Source organism: Ptychodera flava, chromosome 9 (assembly GCF_041260155.1).
Source record: "Ptychodera flava strain L36383 chromosome 9, AS_Pfla_20210202, whole genome shotgun sequence".
In the NCBI taxonomy this organism is placed as follows: Eukaryota; Metazoa; Hemichordata; class Enteropneusta; family Ptychoderidae; genus Ptychodera; species Ptychodera flava.
In genome coordinates, this window is record NC_091936.1 from 30,429,870 (window position 1) to 30,447,015 (window position 17,146).

The window sequence follows — 17,146 nt, forward strand, 5'->3', positions numbered from 1 at the left end:
TTTTCTGTTTTCTATAAAAGTTACAAAAAAATTACAGTTTCGATTTCACAATATCAAGGATGTGAAAAGTTAATTTTATGTACGATTTCACAATTACATAACACTAACTCTATACTTGACTGTCGGTATTTTCAATTAAAAAAATATATATCCCCAGAGCATATTCGAACGATGTAACCATGAAAATAAGAATTTTGACCAGTCCAGTAGCGCAACCGCGAGTAAAAGGCAAAGAGCATTTTATGTATGTATCTAGTTTCATGACAATAGGTATCATCGAAGATTTTACAATCTTATCATTGTATTGTGAATCGTAATAGTTGGATCACTGCCATGTCATTATATGCGTTGTGTGTCAACCTTCCATTTAAGGTTGTGTGACGTCGACATAGCTTGTCTATCTTAACTTCGAACTTAACTTCAAAGAGATATCAAACGTCATGCTGTGCCATTTCCGTAGAGAAGTACCGTGGCACTCACAGGGGCTATGTAGCATTCAGTTTGTAAAAGTCACCACTTGATTGTGCCTCAGTAACCACCTGACTCAGTTAAAAACACTCAGCACTAGAATTATGCCATGTTAAATCGTGAAAATATGCGAATAAGTAAAAGAACAAAGACCCTCCTGTCATATAATTTATCACAAATCCAATACTCCCCAATCCCTGATACACATATTTACACAGCGGCAGCTCAATACCGCGACCTAGCCCAAAGTAGTCACGGTTTTCGTTAATCTCTGATGTATGGTGACACGAATCTGACAAGCCTTCTGACTGGCATCCCGACGTTGACGTAAAGGTGCGTCAAACTTTGAAAACATTCAAGAAGAATTGCGTCATCAAAAACGAAGGGTATCGATTATTTTTGCCAGAACGGTAGTTCCACTTTGTTGCTGTCAGACTTGCTCACCTTGCAAATATTCGGCTGGATTGCTACCTGAGAGATACTGCGCCCCTGCTTCTAACCGATAGTACTTTTGATGTAGCGACATGTGTAAAACCGCGCTTTACCATAAAATGCTCGAGACTTTTATCGTGGATCATTTCAGGAAATTGTTCTGACGCAAAAACAGCAAATATTGTTGCAACGTTTCAAGATTGTGAACTTGCAGCAGAACGCGGTCATGGGTGTTTCTTTCGAACTCAAAGGCGAGTCTTCAAATTGAGTCGACATATCACTCCCGATGTAATCTTACTTGTCTGTCGGTTAGTCAGTCTGTCTTTCTGTCTGTCAACATTATCCACTGTTCTGACAATCAGTACAAAAGCTAACAAGAGCGTAATTTTCGTAAATACAAGGCTACAGAGATTAGTCGATTTAACGTATAAAATTTATTTGTCATAGAAAGAATACAAAAAAACTACCTTAAACGCAGAAACGATGAAATAACAAAAGTGAATGCCACTGGTTTGACCATCATCCCCGGAGTGAAATGAGACCTTTGTAGGATTGTGATATCATCAAAACGATATGTTATTAGAGACTTAGCTGACCTTTAACCTTTCACCTCCTTGATTTTATTGGTAAACAGGTTAACATCGGACTGCAAAGTTACCCTGTCAAAGTTGTGCCTCTCCTCTTGCTAGTCTACTTGACTGGAGCCATTTAGTCGGAGAAGGGTGAAAAAAGCTAGGTGATATGAACTAATTATCGTAGACAATGAAATGTTATTATGATATCTATGTCTATATATTTTTGAATGATGAACATGCTTCATGTGAGAAAAACCAACCCATCGTGACCGAAGTATTTTGAAAAGTAAAACCTATTAATTACAAAACGTTTTTTCTTTTCATTGAATATTTTTTTTTGGAAATAAAGCTTCCATATATTTACACAGCACGGAATGCCTCAAAATTTGATAACTTTGACCTTGATTTGACGGATTGTCAATAATGAATTTATCATAAATGTGTCGCGTCTGGTGGAATATCATAAGCATTGAGTGAGAGTTTGCTAAGTAGCCTTTGGAATGTCAAAGCCGTTACTGTAACAGCTGCATAGGCAAATATTGGAGACTAGACTCCCAACTTGATCGGCATATATTGAACGCTATTTGACAATAGAGGGCGCCCTCCTAAGCGTACGACCAACAGCTCAAAGGCTGTTATACCGAACCCATGCTTGTTAAATTACTATTAATACCGTTTTTTTTCTTTCTTTCACACTGCCTGTTAACAGAAAATTGCTCTGTACTTTTTTCGTTTGTTTCACTGATGTACGGTTATGCTGAGACATATACTCTGACACTGTCACTCCGCGAATAAATTTCACTTGAACTTTTCGAGAAAAAAGTTGATTTCTATTGGATGAAAGCTGTAACTTTTAAGCATTTTAAAGATTTATTTGACATGTGTAGACGAACTCTTAATACTATCAACATATAATTCTAGGCAAAGATTGCGGCAACTTTTGCACTATATTTCACTGTAAATGTTCAATTTTCTGCCATAATTTTGTACATAAAAGGAACATTTTACAACCTCGACGCAATTCTGGCAGAATAATTATTCTGGCATAAATGTTACTGAGCCCAGGAAGGTATCTTCAAGTAAACTGCATTCACTTGAAATGTATTCTGACGTTTTGCGTACAGTTCCATAACTACGTTGTTGTCTTCAACTCTCGTATGTTCACGCCTTGGGCGTGGCGAGACTTTACAGCTTCTGTTGAACAAAGGAGGTCTCCTGTGAATTCGAATTGTTATGACTGTTGTTGGTCACGATGTACGTTTGCATCTCGATCTCGTCCTCTTTCACGCGACGGCGTTTTCGACTTGAACCGAATAGACTGGACATGTAGTAGATCTACAGAAAAATCGAGCCAGAATTGAACATTTGATGTTACAATCATATAGAACAAACTAAACAGTTGAGACATAGAGATAAAATTTGATAAAACCAGGTTAAGGGATTGCTTCACTAAAAAGTCTTTATACACTGTATGAACGTTTCCCGTTGCTGGTCATATCGTTAGCAATGTAAGGCGGTCAAAATCATTTCATAGACATCGGCTGCCGGATTTAGACCCTGTGGCTTAAACTTTAAACGACAACTGAGGAAAGTTTAGCCGCTCCAACTACATGTATTTAGGTAGCACGCGCCCCGAAAATGAAACAGTTAAACTTTTGCTCAAGCTTTCCTCGAGGAAGCTTTAAAAACCCTTTGAGCGCCAAATTCATCTTTTGTCGCCTTTATAAAAATGTACCCCTGTCATTTTTTTTCAATTTTTTGTCAATATTTCGATGAAAACCTGTAGCCAATGAAATGTGATGTCCGTTTTGTCCAAAATATTTAAAAAAATACAGAAAGATTCATAAATTTTTTTAAAATGTTGCACTAAAATTTTTGTGGGAAAAATTACAGCACTTAAAGGTTAAACCATTCTCTTTCAAAATAATAAAAGTCAGGAGTTACGATACGCATTATTTTTGCTTCAGTAACAAATAACCTTACATTTACTGAGACTTTGAATTCAAAATGGTGCCATTTTTGTGTTGACTCAATAAAGTAAAATTAAATTTTCGATTTCACAAAAATAGGAAACTCCATTTACTCAATTGGTTTCTAAATGGGTCCACAAAAGTGGTAGATCAAAGACTATTCTAAAGATTTGAGAGAAGAAATTTGTTTCCCCGGGGCACATAAAGGTCTACTTCAACTGGCCTGTATGGACAATGATATAATAGGAATTATACTGACAAATGATCGTTTTTATGGAATATCTTCTATAAATGTTAAATGGCAGAAATTTTGAGACTTCGAAATCGCGCTATCACTTACCACAACGTACGCAGCTCCCATACCAAGAAGGGCGCCCGCTATGACATCACTGATGTAACTGTAGTTGTCGTAGATTTCAGTCAGCCCAACAAAGGCAGCCAGTCCGATGAATATCACCTGTAGGAGACCCTTCGTCAGGACGGTACCTCTCCAAACTGAAAAACGTGCTTCAATGTACATCTGGAAGTAATGACATTGGCATCTCATATTGTAAGAGCAGGGATTTGGAGTGTATACCAGTTGACCATAACACGATTACATCGACACAAAGTTGTTGATACTCAAAATTCGAAACAAATCTGTAAGTTCCCAGTGAGTAACACAGTTTACAGATCGGTTTGTTGTACACGTATGTAGATACGAACTCACAATAGTATTCACAACAATCTGAATCCAAAGCTGACGTCCATATGTTCAACCCATTTATCCACGTACAGTGGATGACCACCAGAAAGTAAAAGTATTGCCGTTTCTTTATTAAATGCATGTTTCATTGATCAGAAAAACTTGAGATGCACTTAACAGAAATACACCGCATTAAATGCAGCTCACACTGTTTCAATGCTTGTGACAAATTTCAGCCCATTTGCTGATTAAGATTTGAATATTGCTATTTCCTGTTGATGTAGAGTTTTGCAACGTTCCTTCAAGTTCACAACTAAATGACATTTTTCTTGTAGGATGATGATCTCGGGTTACTAATCAAGCTCTGAAGATACAGAAATGGCCAGATAATGAGGGCTCGGATAAAATCTGTCAAGTCAAATTTTTCGCTGGTTCTTTTGCAGAGAAAGGAGTAATATTGCCATTTATCTTGAAATCTAGCACGGTGACACCACTTTTTGAATGCGCGCACTTTTCAAAATGGCTTCTCATCCGGAGTTTTTTCTTTTCAAAGTTTCGAGAAAATGACAACGTTACAACGAAATGTTCTCATTTTTCAACATGGAAATCGATGGAATTTGCTGACACAGTTACACATATGTATTCCTCTATCTTAATATTTCTAGTCTAAGCAAACGCACAGTTTACGAATAATGGCTTAGCAAATTCGAATGTCGATTCATGATACTTTACTGATTCCCTAATTATGATACTCCAGAACAGGTCGCTGTACTGTTTTAAAAAGCATGCAGTATGCGGTATCTTAGGATGAGATAATCTAAATTTGGTCTTACCACTATGAAGGTGAAGGCATAGAATGCTGTCGACGTGTCTTCAGAAGGGAAAGATATTCTGTGAAGAAAAGAAGAGAACCATGTAACGAACCACCGAACCCGAACCAACAGTATCTGTCGAATCAGTCAATCGTCTAACTATTCGTATCTGTAACGGGACAACGACTCAGATCTTTCAGAGCATGGATGTACTGGTTACCATGCTCCAAGGCGTATTGATAAGTATGTTGGCTTAAAGCGCAGTGGTCGTCGCGCCGCGCTTGCGTGTTTTTTTGTTGATAAACATAAATTTTTGTAAACATAAGTCTTCTCAACTTCAATAGGAGTGAGATGGGAGCAGTCCCCCACTTTGTTAAGGCCTTTGTAAGACTCAACATCATGCAATAGTAAAATATTAAGATCGGAAACGAACTTCAGTGGTATAAACTCGTGTAGAGCTACGAACATTGGGACACTACACTCAGCACATTATGTCGCTGAGTTCACTGTACGCAGACACAGTGAACAAAAAGCTTTGATCGCGCGCGATCACGCTAGTTATACACAATGCTATGTACAGTACAGTGAAAATACATAACTAAATGATCAACATTGCCTATATATGTAGACCAGCAACAAGCACAATGCCTAACACAAAAATTACACTCAAAACCATGATCGGCTAGCCTGAGCAGGACACGGGAGATGTTGTTGGGAGACGGTCACCGCGTTGACGTACACGGATATAGAGAATCCGGTCCAACAACGTACCGGCCGGCCCGCGACGACTTGGCCCACAACCAACTGTTGATCACCATGTCTTACTTCTCCTAGTATTACGTGGTAAGAAATAGTAAATGTCAGGAAACAATAGACAAAACGAGCGGGTTTTCGCGGCATTTGGCAGGAAAATTGCATGGCTACACCGTGCATAGACGTATCGAGAGATCCTGTGCCCCGGGCCTGTGCACGGTCATGGCAGTGATCCAACCGCTAGCTGGTGTAGGCCTACGGTGCTGGGCAAACTTCGTTGTTGTACCTCCTGATTGCCGGGTAGGTCTGAATCCTCTTTCAAGTGAGATAACCCCCACATAACAAGAAGACCTATGAAAGGTCCTTCGCTTGACTTGATACCTGTACTCAGAATTCTCGTTTGCACCCCAAAACGGGGTAAACTTTGTTGTAGTTGAGTTGGATTCTCCACAGCCGAGTGTAGTACGCCATATACCCGGTTTGACACGGACGTTCATACAGACCACGGAACGGAACAGATGCAGAGATGCTTCTTGCTGCAGCGGGCATTGCTCTTCGAGCTGTAGATTTCTGTAGTTTGAGTTGTTGTCTTTGTACAACTTGTTGTACTCCTGTCGGGCCTCTTGAAATGAAAGATCTCGTCCTTGCTAGCGATGTCGAAAACTAGAGCCCGGTCGTTGATAGTCTGTTGGCGTATAGGCCTACATGCGTACATGCGTACGTCTAGCTCTATGGCTCGAGCGATAACAGTAGCCGAGCCCCATTCAACTGATTCAAGAAAATCATGAGCAAATGTGATCTCAATCCAGCGTGCAATTATTGTTCAATATTCAGCAGATATTTAACTTAGATTAATTGACCTTTTATTGCGTGTTACACTTGGTTAGTTGGTATGCTTGTGACAGATCAGCCGCCATTTTAACAAGCGGCAATATCGCAAACATTACAATCAACCCGTAACATGTGCGGCGTTCTTGGATTTGTTTACAACAGAGGGGGACCCCCTCAGGAGGATGCGCAGCGCGACGACCACTGCGCTTTAACATTGTAGTAAATAGCATTTTAGTTTCATACAACAGCTTTTAGCTCCATGTCTTACAAGTAAAACGCAAGATCAATCTTCTTATCTTCTTAACCACAACCTAACAATTGTCTCTGATTATGTTGCCAATATATTTGGCTTTACATTCCTGAATAAAATAAAACTGGTTAAGGAGAGCTTTTTGTTGTACGTGATTGTCCCTACAATAAAATGATTTAAATTTTCCTGAACCTGTTAATCAACTTCCTAGCAAACCGTCTCCCTACATTATTCTGCATTCAATACGAAATACGACGATGGCATGACACAGAGCATAGACAAATGGAAGCTTAGTGGCGCTTTAAACATGCTCGGCGGGAGAAAAAGGGAAAGTGTTAAGTTCACTTCATGCGATCTGGTAAAACTGGTGATTTGAAATCCCATTGGCCTATGGCAAGTACCAAATCAACTGCACCAAGTGCTTGGGTTCGTGTCAGTCGTTATTGATTGGGACAGTGGCGTGGTCACAGTAGTGCATTTTTCACCCTTTGAGTGATAACAACTTTGCCGGTGACGTCAACTACACACATCTCATTACTGTCCGATGTTTATTTGCATCGAATCGTAAAAAGAAGATGAGCTGACGCAGAGGCGATACAAAGAATTGATCATTAATTCATATTGTGGCTTGATTTGTGTGCCTTTGGCCTGGCGGAAACACGTGTCCCCCACTGTGATCTACTCCAGTATAATTACTAGTGTGTTATATTGTCAAACACCGCAGTACAAGAATTTAGAAAATATGATGACGTCAGAAAGTGGTTTGATAGACGATCAGACCTACCGAACAAACAGTTGCGTGACCTCTGAAGGTCACCACATGATATTTTTATCTCGGCCAGCATCGTCGATCACGGTACAGCAACAGATGGCAAAAATATCCACAATATGTTATTATTATTGGGTAATTACGGTGAGGGCTGGCTGTTATTCAACGATCCGGCCGTTGTTGTGATTAATACCGTGTACGCGGAAACTGTTCAATATTAGGGAGTTGATATCGATAATCCTCAGAGCGGTCTTACTGCAGAATTATGAGGAATTATGGAGAATTATTGCTCATCTACTGTCAGCTGGCAACTGTCACCATTGACTGCACGTGTGTGGATTTAAAACCATAAACAAGTTGATGGTTATTGGAATAATATCATGGCTCAAATATCAGCATTCATCCGTGAAGTTTCGTTACGGAAAGAGTAGACTAGAGTGGGCAAAAGGTTAAGTCTTTCATTTTCTAAGTTTAAAACATGGAATGACTTATCAGCACTGGGTTGTAATTTAAACCACTTTTACAATGGCAAGGTATTTTACAGTCAATACCACCGATATGGAAGCAGTGCAAACCGGAGTTAGACCAGAATTGCCTGTCAGTATTGTTATCAATGATAAGATAATGCCACTTAAAAATTGTACAGTAAAGAGTATCAGAAAACGTTTTACATCAGATTATTTTATCACACCGAAATGTAAATTGTTTTTTCACAATTTCTCGATGAAAAGGAGTGGACGGATATATTTTTACTACCATTTAATATAACCATGGAAACAAAACTGCAAACTTTTCAATGGAAAGTTGTCCACAATATCCTTTATTCTAATTATGTCCTATATCGAATGAGTCCACCAAGAGTAATCAACAGCTTATATTCATTTTGCAAGGAAGTTGATGAAACAATTCTTCATTTATTTGTGCATTGTGAATGTGTAGAATCAATATGGAAAAGCCTTTTGGGACTGTGGGGTGCTGCTCTCGAAGCATCATCCAGTTTCTCAGCCAAGCAAATTCTGCTTGGAGACAAGTCTTTCAACTTATTGTTAAATCAGGTGATTCTCATCGCCAAAAAGTCGATTTATGATTGTAAACTTAAAAATGTCATACCGTCTTTTAATCTTGTGAGAATAAATGTTAAAACTGCCAAGAAATTTGAAAGGTATATTGCAAAAACAAATAACTGTATTGAAAGGGCCCTACTTAAGTGGGAAAATTTTGAAGTGTAATTTTATTTATAAGTTGTGAAATATCAGCCTTCATAAACCTTTAAAAACACTACTAGTTCTGTAATTGTAACATGTATGCTTTGATTGCCAATATTTAAAGGGTTCATGTTCTTTTGCAACTTATGTAATTAATTTTTTGTACGAATCTCCCGGGAAAAAAAAAGTCTTTCATTTTCGAGGCTCGAAGAACATTAGAACTGACATTAATAAAATCAGAAATCATAATATTGCTGATGGTCTATCGTTTATTATTACCCCATTATCATTCATTGCTTCAAACTCACAATGGCAATAATAAGTATGCGCACATTCGCGTTGGTCAACCATACATAAATGCCCCGGAAATAATGGCATCAGTATATCATAGAGATCGCTTAACGATGGGTAGACTTCGGCAAGTACTGTGCTACAGAACTGTATCTTACATTTTGGGCTCTGACTCAGAGAATTCTATGGTACTGAGAATAAGCTCCGATAGTCAGGAGCGGTTGTCACATTTGTGTATCCTTTATGATGAAAAGAGGATATTCTCCTAAACTCGGTCTATTCATCCTTTTAAGTCATCTATTTTTTCTGAGTCTTATATGGCAGACCAACTTCTTGAGAAATGAGGAGAAACATTGCGATGTAAAAACCGTAACTAATTGATTGTGTCTTTTTTGTATTCACCCTTGTCAGACGCTCGTCAAAAGCTCTCTCTCTCTCTCTCTCTCTCTCTCTCTCTCTCTCTCTCTCTCTCTCTCTCTCTCTCTCAATATATAAGCTCTATATATAACTAAAATTAATAACATTTCCATACATATCTATCTATCTATCTATTTGGTTTTTATTGTTTTAAAGTCGAATAGTACATCATGGGGATGACGGAAGTGATAACCTTTTCCGGGTTGATTATTCGGGCCCGGACAGAGGGCGCTTTTTATTCCAGCGTTAACTTACTTTGCATCGAAAATCCAATCCCTGTCCCCAGTGCACACATCGTCGTACAGCCATCCCTGCGAGCAGACATACAGCGTCGGGTCGGGCTGACAGGTGTCCCAGAAGTTCGGCCGGAGCCTGCCGACCAGCGTCCGGATGTAGATGACCGCGATGAGCGTCATGTTGAGACCGGTGATGTAGTAACCAATCATCTTGATGATGTTGACCGGAATCAAGTGACAGTAACAGAAGCAGGGACGGCACTCCGGTACGTCGCGGTCACGTGTCCGTGTGTAGCAGCAATAGAAGATGATTTCACCGAAGATTGGCTAATGGGAAAAGATATCAATTTTGATTATCAGAAGAACTAATTGTTTTGCGTTACAACATTTGGAATATATTATACGTGCTAAAGTACAAGTTATTGTTCTTTCAAGAGCTAATTAAAACCGAATAACGAAAATATATACCGTCACAAGCCTCGAAAAAAATGGCATAGGCACATATATTGATCAATGCTTCTGATATTTAATAAATAAATAAATAAATAAATAAATGTACACTGAGAATTGATTTAAGATTACTTTCAAGGCAACGTGAAAATAAAAACTTTAAATTTTTGAACCAGTATCAGAATATTAACATCAAGTATTCCACATAGGCCTATGCGTTAAAGGTTTGCAATTTTGTCGCAAGCAGAGGGAATTTCCACCATCGGTAATAGATCAACCACGTGAACGTCACCCAGTTACAGAAAACCACGTGACCAAAGAGCGCCATGCTGGAGCTGACTACCAAAGTTAGGTGTTAAGGATAAAATAAAATCGGATTTTGACGTCGGTTAAACTTAGCTCATCCAGTTTCTCAGTTTCATTAAATCAGTATCATAATAAAATAAAAGAATTCAAACAAAAAACCCCGGTTTTTGTCACGTGAAGTTGATGTTGGAAACATTAAAATCGTCCGCAGTGCGTAAACTCGAAGTTAATGAACATGAATTCATATTGTATGCTGTATAAATTCACACTTCAACGTTACGTTCGAACTCTTGATAAAACAACGTATTCATTCATTCACTCATTTATTTTTCTTCAGGAATTATGAATGGATAAAAAGCACAGGAACGTATCCCATTATTTGTGGTCAGGTTTCGACAAGTTTTCCTCTTACGTAACGAAAGGACAGTGAATAGCTATATCGCAGGTATAACGCTCGTATTTTCCTCGGTTTCCCTTTTTCGTACAATTGTCAGGTTGACTTGTATGACCGAAGTTCAAGTGGATTTGTCTATTGTCCTAAAAATCGATAAATTTGCGAATAAACACATTAACAGTCACTTTCCAAAGAAACCATTTTTCCTTGGAACTTGAAACCGCCAAATGCAAGTTGCATCTCGTTTTGTGCCAGAGGACAGAACGCATGTACTATTATTCCGATCTCACTGTCGACATGGCATTAAATACAAGTGATGTCTATAGTACTTACGATAAGCAGTAGTCCATACTTCACGTAGAAGAGCAGCTTGAAATCCAGGAACTCGGGCAGAAACGACGGAACCCTGGGATACCTGATGTCGACGTCCTCGCATCGAAAGCCCGTATTGCGCAGCGGCATCAGCAGCTCCATATAGTCGTGGACTTGGTCCCATGGCCAGTAGGCAGAGATGATGGGAATCAACACAACCGCTTCTGTTTTTCAGCCAAAAATAACACACATTTGTACATAAAAACTGGGCAATATTTAAGTTGCGGGTCAGTCATATTGTACATTTCCTGTATGACTGAGTGCAATAAAATCAAAATTGCGGTTGTTAATTATCTGATATTAAAAGAGATGTGTGGTTCTATAGTTACATAACGAAGTGAGCCGTGGCGATTTGCAACACATGCATATTTGGCATGGCTATTTGTGAATAGGTCAACTTTGATCTTAGATTCGATGGCTGTGTGAACATAGTTCATGTTCAAGACACTTCACCATATTGTAACTGTCAAAAAATAAACTATAGCGTCATCGGAGTGACTACTTAAGCCTGTAAATTTACTGTCAATACAAAGCAATTACTTGTATCATTTCATCCGTGGACAGTGAAATGGATCCTGTGAACACAGAACTGAGAGGGTGCGATACCTTTACCGGGTGTAGATCGGAAATAAACTTTCGACACGGATCAGAAACGCTTTTAGGGCAGCTATTAACCTGTTGCCAAGCTAAACACCCTGTGACGTAAATGTATCAGTGAAAGTTCCCGTGCCAATTCTACCATGACATGGAAACGCGATCTGCCGCTCGGACATTCTCTACTTTTATCGCCAAATTACAAAATTTTGTGTTGTTGTCAATGTACACTGTTGACGCTCGTTGGAATTAAATTTGGGGTCCGAATGTAGAAAAGATTCCTCGAATAAAAATATATTTCGTTTTGAACAACACTGTTCACTGAGCAAAAATTGTTTACGTTTCGACATTGTCCAAGTGATTTCGAATTTCATCGCACTCGGGAAATCGAAACTTCAATCGACAAATGTCCGATAGAATAGTACGGCAACCACACAACATCATGAACCATTGCCGGTTGCAATTGTATTCAGTCGTGGGTTGCCAGTTTTGTCCTCGCGCCGGATATTAGGTTTATCACGGCCTTGAGGTCACTCCAGTTTTATACAACATGCAAGTCACCGTGAAACAATTTCAGAGCTCATGGCACGTACGTTCTTGTCTGTCGCTAAATACGTCTTTCACGCTTCGTGTAGACAAACACTTTCACCGCTGACAAACGAATATAAAATACAGGCATCTCAGCGACGCTACTGTGTCACGCTAACAATTCAAAACCATTAATTGAACGATACATAACATCACTCAGCGAATGCACGAAGCACATAAGAGGTTATTGATAGAGTAGACCATGAGCGAAAAGAATAGGGCACGTTTAAGACACTATATGACTTGCAAAAGTTTCGATAATCTCGTACTTTCTTCACTGTAACTCAGTGCCCAAAGGGGCGTCATCTCTTTCTACAGTATCTGTTTACAGAAATATGTTTAGGTGAAACCACGACAAAAGATTCACCGTCGCTATTCATGCATGCACTCAGAGCAGTACCCCGGTCGGCTGTATAGAGTAAATAACATTCTATGCGATAGAAAGAAAATTGAAAGCCTATGAGTCCTATAAAGAGACGGAGAGCATTATAGAGTTCAAATTCTATGGTTAGCGTCTTTTGGTGAAATTTCAAAAAACCGTTTCACGAGCATGAAAGATACACATTCCACTCAAGTCCCACGAATGACACACACTTCGTCACGTACGGTGGCGTGTGTAATGGTGGGCTTTGAATCGCCTGACCGCGTCAACAGTGATTTCGACTGTAAGTTGAAGGCAGGGCACTTTCAGCGTAAAGGGTATCCTCACACCCGATGTCCCGGCCGATTTCGGGTCAATGTCGAACAACTTACAGCAGTTAAGATGATATTATAGTAAAATCGAAAGCTCTCCAAACGGTCTAGGATCCGAGTTCTATACGTAAAGGAGCAACTACCCCCTTACGGTTGAGCATCACGTGCCACGCAAAACGACACAAATATATGATCAATGTATGGTGGTGGTTCAAAGTAAAGACGGATACGTACGGATGACCAAAAATATGATCAGATCCAATATGAAATGGCAGCAGTGGATCTCAGTCATCTTTAGTTGTCCCTCCGGAGTTCCTGCCCCTCCAGGTTATCGTCTCGGGTTGGTATGTTGACCACTTGAGGGTTTAAAACGCTACAGCGTACGACACGACACAGCATTGAAACACGGACACCGTGACTCTCCCCTACTCTGCTCCGTCCCACTCTGTGCTGGGCGTGCGCAGCTCAGGTAAATTTCCGTGTGGCTCCTGTTGTTGTTTTGTTAAATATGCATGAGTTATTTTTGGCCACCAATGCACTGCCGCCGTGTTAGACCTGCAGTAACCCGCAACTGTAATTTCTGAACGGCAATACGGTACTGTTCATTAACGCGACTGTCACTTGAACACATACACACGTGCGTAATATAAGTTTAAAAAGATCATAGAGGGATTTTAAGTGAATGTGAGAGGACAACAGAAAGTGACCCCTCATGGGATGTTTCGTAGCCGCAAACAGCTTTTTCTCTATTCGAGTCACGATGACATAACACACCAACAAATTCTCTACAATATGGAGGTTGCACGTTACAGATCAGGCTGGTTAGGACAAAGCAGACTTGAAGATTTCAACTTATCGACAAGTATGCATGTGCTTTTCATACACGTCTTTTTTAATGGTGGGCGATAGCTTCATAATCTGTGCAGCGTAGTTCAGTATATCGCTTGTTCATCATTTCCCGATCGCCTAGCCCGCGATTTTTTTCCTAATTTCTAATGAACATAATCAGACATAACCCAAAATAATACAAAACAAAACCAATTAAGAAACTATCTCAGGCCTATCTTATATGAGTACCTCCTCAATGCACATCAATTTGCCAAATATTGCGGTAAGCATTGATCAACGTCACCTTTGTTCCAGCAGTGATGTGCAGTAAAGCTGTCGCAGTCGACCCGAAGTCGTCCACTTTGATGAAAGGTTTTATGAACTTCGTTCTATCAAGAAACACGGTTTACATTTGCATACTAAGCTACAACAGATTGTTCTCAGTCTTGTAAACTGTAGAACATTAAACTTTTGGCAGTGTGATAATAAGAATAAGAAAGAGAGCTAAGATTTGACTGCCGCCCCCACCCTTTACTGCGTTAAGCACAGTAAATAGTTCAGTCACACTCAAGGCGTTTAACCGTTTGTGTTGACAGTTAACACAATACAATGTCAAATTGACCGTGAATCCAAGATACATTCATCAGTCAACAGGGACAATTGATGCACATGACGTGTACACAGTCTGTGCCGCAGTCCAATTACTTCGATCGTCGGACAAAGCGGTTCTCATTCCACAAACCAGGAGAATATCTAGACTAATGTTACACGTACTGCAGCAGTGTACTCGCTTATGTTTAGAGTCCTCGGTATAAATCATATTCGAACTTCAGAAACAGATATTATCTCTGCAGTCTTACCGCTTTGCAGTGCTTCTTAAAGACCTCATTTGCAAAAAAATGCGTTTGTTGCGAGACTTGATTTTTTGCCAGAATTGCATGAACCTGTTTGTTTGTTTGTTTATGAACTGAAGCAGAAAACAACCTAAAATCAGCAGTAATACCATTGCCTTAGAGGTAGGTTAAAAATATGACATCCTTACTTAGTTTTATAGTATGGGAATATATTCAAATTTGCTTCTTGTTTTTTGTGTAGCCAACATTGCTTTACGTAAAATTTGCATAGAATCATAGAGCGGGCTGCACTTGGAGTATTGTAATTTCCTTACGCGGAAAACCACTTTGTGTCGCCATTAACAAGCTCTCGGGAAATAGGGTAGGTCGGTTGGGAACTTTTTCATTTTATATGACACTGTGGCACATCAAAAACAGCCAACTCGGCAACACATCATGCGTGATTTTTGAAAACGGAGAAACAAGTTGCCGAGTCAGTGATTTTTCGCGGAAGTTTCCAATAAAAGAAATGTTCAGTCCATTTACCTTAGAATCTGCCATTCTGACACTATTTTAATGTCCATTTGTTGCCATGGCTTCTTCTTATGCAGAGTGTTACGTAAAAATGACAACACGAATTTCTAACTGTAAGTCTGTTTAACCTTTTGAGCGCCAAAGTTAATTTTAGTTGCCTTCATGCAACCATGGCAATTTTTTTTTCAGATTTTTGCCAAAATTTTGATGAAACACTGTAGCCAATGAAATGTGATGTCTGTTTGGTCCAAAATTATCGAAAAAACTTTCAGAAAAAATAAAAAAATTCGTAAAATGTTGCACTAGAATTTTGGTTGGAAAAATTACAGCTCTCAAAGGGTTAATACGCAGGTACTGTACTACGCATTGGCAGCATTCTGTGGCAATTTGGCATCAATCTGTAATTATACATCATTATTTAAGGTCGATCTGATCGTTGATGTGGGAAAATTTTTGACGATGAACAACTTCAAGACAACAATACCTAAACTCGTTGATCATCATTTTGTCATAAGTCCTGAAACTTCATTAAGGTAATACACGCCTGGAAATTAAAAACCTTAAGGGTTGCTCTACTTTTCCTCGACAAAACTTTCATCAGGGGCCATCGTTCAAAATTTGGTAAAAAGAGAAACAAACTACCAATGTTTGAAATTCAAAATGGCCGCCATCCCTTAGTTCTAGGGAAAAATTAAATTCATAAGTTTCACAAAACTAAGACGGTGAAAACTTTGCTTAATCAAAGAACTTCCAAATGATCTCCAACAAGCGGTAGATCACAAGAGAATTGTAAATGTTTTTAGAGTCCAAATATCTGTCCCCGAGGCGCATTCTACCTGAAGAGAAAGAAAACTTTCAGTCCTGGCATATGCGGTTGCATTCTAGTTTAGTTCATCAATTTTAGCTGCATGGAACCAAGGTGGAGATAAGTTTTCAACTTTTCTGTGTTATCCCGGCACGTTCGTGCTTTTCTTTTTTCTTGTTGTATTGTATGATTTTTAAAGTGCTAAATAAATCAAATCAAATCAGAAAAGCTGTTTGTCCTGGCATGTTCTTGAATGTTGTTTATGCGGTTAATTACAATATTAGCAAATTGCAATTATTTTTTTTTTTGCATTTCAAAACAAACTTGTCTATTTCTACTACATTGTTGTAAACCTGTAAATTTTGGCAACTTTCAAAAGAGGCAACAATGTACCACTTCTTCATGACATATGTTTAGACGACGAAGTTTACATGGACCGGTCACGTCTTCAATGTATAGGCAAGGAATGACGAAATACAGGGGTTTTAGCCAAACGTTATTATCTCAAATATTTTGAATGCAAAATGAGATTTAATGGAAGGCAGACTTTTCAAATTAAACATAACAGGTAAATATTGCAAGTGTACATTAATAGAAACTAACACGTATACGTGTTTATCGCAAAGGAAGAATTTATTTCATTTATCACTTCTCTATTGTGATGGCGCTTCAATGCTCTCAGAACCTCCATTGAACAGACAGTTATTAAAAGCCAGTGTGTGACATTATTGACTGTTTATTTCCCCTTTCTCTTATCGAAAGATATTGTCACCTATTTCACATTCATCGTTTTTACATCTTTCTCCCATTAGATCAGGGAAAAAGTTCAAATGAATTATATATATTTTAAACCGAATTTTACCCATTTCATAAGCTTATGTATGTTATTGTATGAAAAGCTTCTAGGACATTATGGTTCCTTTTAAGGGTTTTCAATCTATATATAGCCCTGTTTATATTTCCGTGTGCGTTCTTTGTCATCTTTGTTTCAAATTTATATTGTGACAGTCTCTTCCTGGTTCCCATAAATAGCGACAACGTCAGACACACAAGAA

At 39.0% G+C, this 17,146-nt stretch overlaps 1 protein-coding gene across 1 annotated transcript; it reads right to left on the reverse strand.

Annotated features, from left to right (window-relative positions):
- Window positions 1–1,315: 1,315 nt before the first annotated feature.
- Window positions 1,316–13,574, reverse strand: LOC139140631 (phospholipid phosphatase 3-like). The gene is made up of 6 exons (XM_070709989.1): window positions 13,326–13,574; window positions 11,178–11,380; window positions 9,714–10,021; window positions 4,964–5,021; window positions 3,786–3,965; window positions 1,316–2,810 (listed from the first exon to the last, which is right to left on the reverse strand). Exons 1-6 carry the CDS (start codon window positions 13,381–13,383, stop codon window positions 2,661–2,663), a joined length of 957 nt encoding a protein of 318 aa, XP_070566090.1. The 5' UTR covers window positions 13,384–13,574; the 3' UTR covers window positions 1,316–2,660.
- Between the last annotated feature and the right edge of the window lie 3,572 nt (window positions 13,575–17,146).

What these genes read in the sequence shown, in the direction of transcription:
- LOC139140631 (XM_070709989.1), bottom strand. Translation starts at nt 13,383, where the DNA reads ATGACTGAGATCCACTGCTGCCATTTCATATTGGATCTGATCATATTT. An exon ending in GATCATATTTTTGGTCATCC is followed by an intron (nt 11,381 to 13,325) that starts GTACGTATCCGT and finishes GCTGAAAAACAG; the next exon opens with AAGCGGTTGTGTTGATTCCC. An exon ending in ATGCCTTCACCTTCATAGTG is followed by an intron (nt 3,966 to 4,963) that starts GTAAGACCAAAT and finishes CATTACTTCCAG; the next exon opens with ATGTACATTGAAGCACGTTT.